Here is a 9,694-nt window from a genome sequence, read left to right on the forward strand (position 1 = left end):
TCGATATCATCGAACAACCATAACGATACTCCGTACAACATATTCGACCGGGCTCTTGTCTCTCTTTCCGCTTTTGGACTTTCAGATCTATGGATGTCTCAATTGGCTCTCCACACATCCTGCGAAAGTCACCTTAGGCATTGTCGTCTCTCTACCGTATGCCACAAAAGGCTTTTGTTATTGAAGTCCAACCTAAGATATTTCCTTGTTTGTTCTAACAGCATATTTCTTGGCAACCTAGTCTACCATTACTGGTCATCCTAAACAGAGGAGTGTCACTCTTCGGTGCATTGGACACATTATGATTACGGGTTTTGCAGTACGTTGTCCTGGCAGGCTCTTGTTTCCATATCGAGATTGCGGCGATCAGGAGAAGAGGGTATGGATTTATTCTGCGATGGCAGAGAGTTATGTGGAGGAGGAAGACGAGCTATTATACTTCTTGCTCGCATGCTTGTACCCAAAAAGAACTCGAAAGTCAAAAGCTTTGTTATCTAGTCTCTCCTTAGGTTCGAATAAAATGACTTTCAGAAATTGGCGTGTGCTAGTAATATGTACTGTAATTAGATAGGCATCGAGAAAGCTGTGCTTGTAATACTTGAAGGGCGTTTGATTCGAACAGACCCGCAAGCGGAGCTTTTTGAGAGTTATCAAATCACCGTCCAAAGCAAAACATCATGAGAATGCCGTACTTGGTATTGCAATAACTGCTTCGAGAAGTAATGATAAGCCAACCACCAAAAATCACCGCAATATAGCGCCCAGCTTCTCAAAGAGCAAGCCGCCGCCTCCCAACTCCAATCCGGAACCCACGCTAAATGTAAAGTGATCGCGAATGTCTATGTTCTAGTCCAACATGTCCTGAAATAAATGCAGAGTGGACGGACGCGCCACGCAACTTTCCGCCAACATTCTCATGTCTCTAAACTAGGAGCATCATCATTATCCGGAAACTCCTGTTCAATAGGCGCCTCGTCCCTCGCATCCCCAAACGTGCCACCCACAACCTCCTCGCTGTCTTCCTTCTCCCACGGCTTGCGCCTCTTGGGTGCCTGCGGTGTACTGCCTTGGCCCGTGAGCACCGTGTCAGGGATGTCCATGATGCCGGGGATAGGCGCGCCGCTCTGGATGAGCTCGACGATTTGCTTGAAGGTTGGCGGGTAGGGGGCGTCGCCGTTGGGTTGGGCCGGGGGTGTCTTGGTGATGGACATGTCGTCTTCTGTAGTAGATGGAGGAATGTTTTCGCTAGTGGTTTGTCGGGCGGTTTGGGTTGGAGGTTCTTTAGAGTTCGAGATTGGGGTGGGCGGTTGTTTGGTTGATAAGTATGTTTTGTAGGCGTCGAAGTCGATGGGGGTGGATCTCTTGCGGGAGAGGTAGAAGCATTGGGCGCGAAGGGTGAGGTCTTCGAGTTGAGAGGGTGAGGGGTTTGGGCCTAGGATTGCTGAGAGTCCACCCTGATGGTGGGTGTTAGGAGGTTGCAACGTTAAAATTTAAAGTTCTTTGAAGTGTATGGATGCGACTAGAGCGGCTATAGAATTTACCAAGTGCTTCCATGGGCATTTTTTGTCTTATTGGAGCTCTTTCTTCTCTCCAATCTAATACATTCTTTACCTCATTGCCGAGGCTGATGAGGGGTGCTGATGAGGGGTGAGATGAATGAATATTTGGTAGACTTACCTGGAATTCTTTATCTTTGTCCCATGGATATGTTTCCAGTTGCCGGAAGATTTCTATATTATCGACAAGCGGCAATGCTTCGGTCATGGTTGTGATGGTAAAACTGGACAAGTGAAAAAGGTGGTGTAGAAGCAAAACATCACCCGCATAAGGCTGAGGTTGAGAATTGCGGCAAAGGACCAATCAGGCTGCCGGAGAACGGACCACAAGCACAAGTTTAGACGACCCTTCAAAACTCCCAGCCTTTTTTACCCTCTTCCTCCACAAACAACACCCTTTACTTCTTTCCCCCAAATCCCGTTGCGCAAACCACATTCAACACGCAAATTGACTCTTCTATTCCATTCAATTCATTGCGAGCTTGCTGTGAGCTGATCGCCGTGTCGCAAATTGTACGATGGCGGAATTCTTAGGGTCAGTTTTGAGGCTGAACGTCTCGATCTGTGGCTCTCGATGCTAATAAGATGCCTTACAGAGCGAGGATTTCGCTGGTCTCACGGAGTGACATTCGGTACACATTGCGCGCCTACTTCTGCCCATCAGACGCGCTGACAAGAAGCTAGATATGTTGGGACATTACATGAAATCAACTCAGAAAACTCGACCGTCGCTCTCGAGAATGTCACCTCCTACGGCACAGAAGGGCGGAAGAACAACCCTGAAGAGGAGATCCCGCTGTCCGACAATGTCTACGAATACATTGTGTTCCGTGGCAGCGATGTGAAGGATTTGAGGGTCGAGGAGCCCCCTGCAGCCAAGGAAAACAAGCCTCCACAGGTCCCTAATGATCCTGCTATTCTTGGAGTAAGTGCGCATATCCTACAGCCTTTGGCCCCATTTCAGTTCGATACAAATCAATTAGCTTTAAGTGATGAAGAATTTTCGGATGTTAAATCATTATTGTCTCCGAGAGCGCAAAATCATGTGGAGATTTTCCGTTGCCTTCCTTCTGATTATCATAAGCTACACCGCTTCTTTCAACTGGACATTTAGATGAAGCAGTTTACTGACTACTTCTGTATAGAGCGGATCCCGTCCTACACCCCAGACCTCACAGCGTCAAGGGCAACAGCTTCCGCCAGCTCTTCTGCAACACCCTCAAGAATCAGGACCTAAGGTGCCACGTTCTCAGCAGCAAGGTCCCCAGCAGCAAGGTCCTCAGCAGCAAGGTCCTCCCAATGGCCCTCCTTTCCCCCAACATCCTGGATATCCACCGCACTTCTATCCTGGCCCACAAGGATGGGGTCGTGGTGGTCCTCCGGGTCCCGGCGGATTTCCTGGTATGCCTCCGTATGCTGGCCCACCAGGCTGGTATCCTCCACCAGGACAAGGCTTTCCACAAGGTCCTCCCGGTCCGTTCCCTCCTTATGGCTACCCACCAGGGCCTCCAAATCAGCAATTCCAAGCCCAAGGCCCCATGCCAGCACCAATTGGCCCAGGCGCAAATAAGCCATCTACATCACCCTCTGCTGGCCATCCAAATGACAAGCAAGCTGAGCCCAAGAGCTTAGCAAGACCTGCTGCAGAAATGGCTGCTGCGTCAGTTCAAAAGCCTCCAACGCCACCCGCTGCATCTAAGCCATCTCCTACTGAAGTTCAAGCTGCTGTCTCAAAACCATCGACTGCTCAAATCGCCGCAAGTGCCGCAAGTGCCGCAGCTGGACCAAAGTCAAGTGCCGCCAAAAACAATAATATCGTCCAGCCTGCTATCCCGAACCTCATTGGGGTCAAGGCACCACTGAGTCGAAGGTCTGGCAATGTCCCTACCTCACAAGTTGGTGCACCCAGCTTGAAAGATGCAACTGAAGCTGCGACGGCGGCAGTTGCTGCGGCCATGGCAAAACTTCCTCCTGCTGGACAGTCAAATGGTAACGCCGTTGATAACCTGACGAGACAAGTCAACGAAATGAGAACGAATGATACAACTCGTGCTCCACGCCAGCCTAGTGGTGGTGCCGGATTCAACCACACCAGGGGGCAGAGAGGTGGACGAGGTGGAGCAGGTGGAGCTCGACCTGCGGAAAAGAAGGTCGAGGTTCCAGCTACTGATTTCGACTTCGAATCTTCCAACGCAAAATTTAACAAGCACGATTTGGTCAAGGAAGCAATTGCTGGCGACGTTGTCGGGTCGCCTGTTGGAGAAACGCCATCAGCTGCATCCCCTGATGCAGAGGTTCCAGTTGGAGGCTACAACAAATCTACATCGTTCTTTGATAATATCTCTTCAGAGAGCAAGGATCGTGCTGAGTCCAACAATGTTCGGCCAGGTGGACGAGAATGGCGCGGAGAAGAACAGAAGAAGAACGTCGAGACATTCGGGCAAGGGAGCGTCGATAATGGCTATAGAGGTGGATATCGTGGTCGAGGCCGTGGCCGTGGAGGCTACAGAGGTGGCCGAGGGTATGCAGCAAACGGTCAGACAGGCCGAGGACGTGGGGGATATCGCGGTGATCGCGGCGACGCCCAACAGATAGTGCAGTAATTACGACATCCTCAAAAGGCTGCTGCTTGCTTTCACGAAACTGGAATTTCCTTGCGCTGTACCAAAATCACTTGCGACTAATCTACTATTTCGGAATCGGGCGAAATTAAAACAGCATCTTTCGGTGTTTCACGGCTTAGCTACGCTAAAGCTTACTAGGAAACTACGGCTTCGGGACATGGCGGATGTGTTATTATTTTCTTTTTTACTGATTTTCTACTTTCATTGCAAAACTTGTATCACCAGGATCAGTTCATCATGGACGCAGAACGAACGACGAACAGGAAACTTGACGAATATGACCGGACGTTTGCAGCAATCTTGGTTTGGATTGGGGGTGGCGCTTGCGGACATAGCAAATCTGATCTTGAATGAATGGATGGAATGGGGCCTTTGCATTTCAAGCACTGGGAAAATGGCATCTCTTTTTCATCTACTTAAGCCGGGGCGGACTTCTTCGTTTGGTACCTCATGAAAGGAAGGGATAACATGGAGTTGGTTTATAAGATAGTAGCTCTTGCCTGGTATCACAATGGGCATCTGCCTTTGCTGAGATGGGAGATGAGCGGGATTTCTTGTGATCCCTACGTGGTGATGAACAATTGATATGGTGGTGGGTTTGAGGCACTGGATGGGATACTAGATAATGCAGTACTCGTCACTATTTCAAGATGCTTTCAAACCATTTCTACGACCTTCCTAAACTTATGCATACACACAATGTCCTAGGAACTTGTTCGAAGGCAGGGCAGGTACACCTACCTGACTAATCATTACACACCAGCCACCGCCTTGCCTAATTGAGAACCTTGAGCCCCCAACTCGTCAGGCTCTCTGCCTGGGTGTTTTCCAGTAGGTAGCGTTTCGCTGAAAGAACATGTACGTCTGCTAACTTCGGGCTTTCAAGAGTCACTTAAGCATGCATCAACACAAACTATTCATTCAGATGTCAGGCGGACCAGGTTCTGGCAAAAGCACCATAGCGAACCTATTAGCACAATCGATCGATGGGGTGGTGATCAATCACGACCTCATCAAATCCTTCTTTCTCGAGAATGGCATGCTCTTCGACCAAGCCGCGAAACTCGCCTACGGCTTGGACTGGAGACTCGCCGAAGACTTGATCAAACAAGGACGGAGTGTGATCCTCGACAGCGTGTGCAACTACAACGAGACACTGGACCGGGGAATCGTCCTTGCGAAACAGTACGGATATGACTACAAGTACGTCGATTGCAGGGTCGACGATGTTGATTTGCTGGATCAGAGGCTCCAGAGTAGAGTCTCGCTGAGGAGTCAGCGGACAGGCGTGAATCGTCCCCCGGGAGATGTCAGTGGTGCCCGTGAAACCAGGGATTATCGTGCGGTCTTTGAAAGGTGGATGGAAGATTCGGGCTGGCCGGCCGGCATTGCTGTTGTCGTGAATTCAACTCGCAGCCCAGATAAGTGTCGAGACGATATACTGAAGCAGATTGTCTCTCCCTCCGTACTGCCGGTGTCAAACAAGGCCTAGCTTTTGGGTTGGGAGTTTGGGGTTGAGGGGTGGAAATCTCAGAAACAAAAACTGTAGAACGACTTGGACCGGCAGCGACGGTAATGATGGCCGGCGCAGAAAAGCCTAGAGCGATGCGATATAGACTTTGAGCTTGGCGACTTGTTCTACATGGATGCCCGCTATACTAGTTCGATCTATACTGTCCACGTGACAACGTCTACATGAAACGCCGAACGCGAAAGTGCAACCGCGTTTGACCAAGTATTGAACCAAGAAAACCAAGAATTTCTATACGTACTATCAACACTTCACACCATAATCCAACAGTCCAAGAATCCGGAATCCAGCATCGAGAATCCAATAATTCAAAATGCCTCCCCTCAAGACCGGTACTTGCAACACTTGCTCCAGCGAAAATGTCAAACTCCGCCCAAACCCATTCACCACGAAAGAGCAGTGCGAAGACTGCCGCAACGCCTCCATAATCGGGGTCACCGATATAAAATCACGATTCAAGCTCAAAGACGACGATCTCAAGGACTTGGAAATGGTCACGGAGCCCAAGCCTGCGTTTCTCGGCGGCGCTGATCGTCGATGGTATCTCGTTGAGCAGGTGGAGAAGAGGGCAGAGGAGAAACTGAAGGATATTGAAGCGAAGGAGAAGGAGAAGGCGGAGGCGAAGGATAGGTCGGCTGGGTCTGGAGCTGCTAAAGATAGCAAGCGGAAGAGGGGGGAGGAAATGGATCAGGAGAAGGAGGATATGCAGGAAGACAAAGTTGATCCTCCTGCCAAGCGTGGACGCGGCAGACCTCGAAAGGTGATCGACGGTCTATCTTCAAAGGCAGCGGCAGCCAAGGTACCGGTTGTCGACGACGATGCAAAGCCAAAACGCGGACGCGGCCGACCCCCGAAGGAGAAGACGGCGAAAACGGTGAAGACGGTGAAGAAGGTAAAGAAGTAAATGAGATGGATGGGTGTTCTGCCAAATATTAGGCATCATGGACAGGAATCCACATTTGTAATGTTTAAGTATTGTTTGTTAGCAGACGGTTGCACTGCGGGAAGTCTGTTTGAGATGGGTCGTTCTGCTTTTTTGCTTGGTTTGAGGTCAGGAAAAGGGCGTCTTTGAAGATCGGCATTCGATGAAGTTTATGGAAGCCGTGTTAATGGAGAAGGGGAAATGGAGTCTCTGGCCGAGCAAATGTATAACGCTCCGCATTATTCCTTTACTGTTACAATGACAGTACAAAATACAAGAATTATCAAATTCCGTTCTAATTCTTTCTGCTTTGGATTGGAGATTCAAGCCGTTCACGTCTAATACATTCAGTCACATGCACGAAGATGTCAAGAGGTATGATATGCTCCCTATTTGGTATCCGAGTATCCCTCTACCTATATCCATGTCGTCTAATGATAATAGATGAATACCAATGCCGAGACCACACTACAATACCAGAAAGAAATACCCAAGCGGCAGATGCACCAGCGGGACAAGGTGTCCTTTTTGGTTGGGAGGTTGAGGTCGCTGCGTAGGCGTTCGTAGTTGATTATGGTATTTTTGACCTGGGTGAATACGTTGGGCTGTTTCATGACTGCAAGGCAGAATCCAGTTCATTAGCCTTGAATGTGAGTGCTTCGTTCATGGGGGAGGTTTATGATAGCAGGTACTCGAGTAGTGGTTATTGTGGAAGACGGATTGGGGGTATGTAGAGGAGTAAGGATGCTTTGAAGAATGCGAGTGTGGGGTTAAGCTGTTGAGATATGTTAAGGTGACCACTATTCTGCGGAGTTGAAGTCGTCTGTCTGTCGTTGTCTGCATATAAGTTGGGACATATTTAATCACATAGGTATGACTCGAGGAAATTAGTTTTGTGTTAAAGGTAGGCATAGCATGTGTGAATTCAATTGCTGTTGGGACCATCGATCTCATGGCAGAATCATAGGTTGGAAGGAGCAAGTTCTTTACCATTAATACCGCTCACTATCATGTAGCTTTCCATTATTATATTCGGTGTCTATAGATTCAACTAACAGCAACTCGTACGAAACTATAGCTCCGGCTATTCAAATGAAACCTCGACAATATGACTTGTAATTTGTAAGCATCTATATTGAAGCATTGTGAGGTGATAGTGACGACAAGGGTGGTATGATAGCAAACAGCTTTCAAAGCTGGATATGCATGATACCAAAAGCATTGAACTTGAGCAGGATCAGAGATTGCAAGGTAGCAGCGGCAGTTACAAAAATGCTCAAGAGCATTACATGCAGGGATAAAGAAGGGCAGTAAACGGATTGCGCTTCGACATTTTGATACGCAAAAAAGCAAGCATGACCAGGGTTGAAGAGAAGTACGTGAATGCCTTGTGCGAACGGGGTGATAACCTTGGTGGCTGGGATAAAACCGGAAACTTCTCCAAGTATCACTCACACTTTATGATATTTCAACCACTTGTCACCCAAGTTTCGTACAAATTACTTCCCTCGATTCCTAGAATCCATCCTCACTTTAATAACTCTTCAATCGAGATCCAGGGTGCCGCAAACCACCATGTCTCAATCAATTACCTTCACAGAAGCAGACCAGGCTCTTATGGTCGCCATTATCAGCCAGTTGGGAATCGGCAAGATAGATAGAAAACAGCTCCAACTCGACCTAGGCCTTGCGACCATAGGCACGGCTGATGCGCGTCTGTCTCGATTCAAAGCCAAGCTTGCCAAAGCCAAAGGCGAAGGTGAAGGCGGATCACTAGCCCCCACAAAGGCCAAACGAGCATCGCCGACCAAGAAACGCAAGATCAAGGTCGAGGAGGCGGAAGATCACAGTGAGCATTTTGAGGATGGGATGACTGATAACAATTCTACTGGTATGATGGCAATGGAAACTCCAACTCGCAAGGGTTCTGGACGGCAGGCTAGGGTTCGATCGGTCAAGGAAGAGCTGGATGAGGTGGACTACGAGTTTCAGGAGTCGGGTTTGGGCAATATCTGGGAGTAGGAGTTGAAGAGGAGGGGTAGTGGGGAAATGTTCCGGTGGGGCTGTGGAATCTTGCTGGTTGTTTAGAAAATATGATAGGTCAGACCAGATTGTTTGCTTTTGATGCTATGGAACGTTTGCAGGGGGGGTGATTGGACACTTGCGGAGATAAGAATATGATTGGGGTTCTCACGTCTCGTAGACTTTGAATCTTGTGAACTCCAAGCGCTAAGTTCAAGATCTTTGATAGATATTTGGACGAATTGTAGAGTTTTGAAGAAGGTTCGAGCTCTCGAATGATGTTTTGAAACCATGGTTCCAGTGGATGAAAATTGAGTCAAGAAGGAACAAGAATTGAGCAGCTAGATCTCTAGCAAGTTCCAGAGCTAGGAAGCTCGTGAAGGTATTTGTGAATTGTAGATAAGCAACCAAAAAAGAAAAGAAGTGAATGGAAGTAGTTCTCTAGTATAGATCGAGTTTTGCCTCCGTAGCTCCGATCTATCTTTTCAACCCAAACCAACCTCGATACCACTCACAAATACTCAGCTCCGCATTCTCATACACATTCCACAAGAACTCACACCACGCATCACTCACTCCCAAGCACCATGGCTTCGAAGAACGAAAAACTCTGCATGGCCGTAATCAAGAACTCGACCGTCACGAACATCAACGTAAGGATAACTGGCTCTTTGATTTTACCCTACCCCCTTCTGTCATGTATCGTCTCGTGTACTCTACCTCCTATAAATTCCAGGAACTCGAAATACAAGCTCCCTCTACTCCCGAAACCGTCTTGAATAGGAAATAACTAACTCCTCCGTCATCTAGTGGGACGGCGTTGCAGAAGACTTGGGCAAGGGTACCGCAAAAGCTGCAAACTGCCAATGGTACCGTTTCACCAAGGCCTTCGCCCTCAACAGCAACAGCGCTAGCCCCTCGAAAACCACACCCGCAAAGTCTAACGGAAGCAAGAAGCGAGGGATTGAGGAGGTCGGGGACGGTGAGGAGGGTGAGGGAAATGTTGTTCATAAAAAACCTCGACTTGTGAAGAAGGAGG

General features: G+C 48.5%; 4 protein-coding genes across 4 annotated transcripts; 3 read left to right on the top strand and 1 right to left on the bottom strand.

Annotated features, from left to right (window-relative positions):
• Positions 1-914: 914 nt before the first annotated feature.
• Positions 915-1,764, bottom strand: LHYA1_G008363 (uncharacterized protein; the record flags this gene model as incomplete). The annotated part of the gene is made up of 2 exons (XM_031153283.1): positions 915-1,454; positions 1,678-1,764. 2 exons carry the CDS (start codon positions 1,762-1,764, stop codon positions 915-917), a joined length of 627 nt encoding a protein of 208 aa, XP_031001449.1.
• A 377-nt stretch (positions 1,765-2,141) lies between these two features.
• sum2 lies at positions 2,142-4,159 on the top strand (the record flags this gene model as incomplete). The annotated part of the gene is made up of 3 exons (XM_031153284.1): positions 2,142-2,188; positions 2,241-2,481; positions 2,702-4,159. The coding sequence occupies 3 exons, from the start codon at positions 2,142-2,144 to the stop codon at positions 4,157-4,159; spliced, it is 1,746 nt and encodes a 581-aa protein (XP_031001452.1).
• A 919-nt stretch (positions 4,160-5,078) lies between these two features.
• On the top strand, positions 5,079-6,615 carry LHYA1_G008365 (uncharacterized protein; the record flags this gene model as incomplete). The annotated part of the gene is made up of 2 exons (XM_031153285.1): positions 5,079-5,645; positions 6,040-6,615. The coding sequence occupies 2 exons, from the start codon at positions 5,079-5,081 to the stop codon at positions 6,613-6,615; spliced, it is 1,143 nt and encodes a 380-aa protein (XP_031001451.1).
• A 1,593-nt stretch (positions 6,616-8,208) lies between these two features.
• Positions 8,209-8,655, top strand: LHYA1_G008366 (uncharacterized protein; the record flags this gene model as incomplete). Its single annotated transcript, XM_031153286.1, has 1 exon — positions 8,209-8,655. The coding sequence occupies one exon, from the start codon at positions 8,209-8,211 to the stop codon at positions 8,653-8,655; it is 447 nt and encodes a 148-aa protein (XP_031001447.1).
• Between the last annotated feature and the right edge of the window lie 1,039 nt (positions 8,656-9,694).

This window comes from Lachnellula hyalina, assembly GCF_007821495.1.
Source record: "Lachnellula hyalina strain CBS 185.66 chromosome Unknown contig00242, whole genome shotgun sequence".
Lineage (NCBI taxonomy): Eukaryota > Fungi > Ascomycota > Leotiomycetes > Helotiales > Lachnaceae > Lachnellula > Lachnellula hyalina.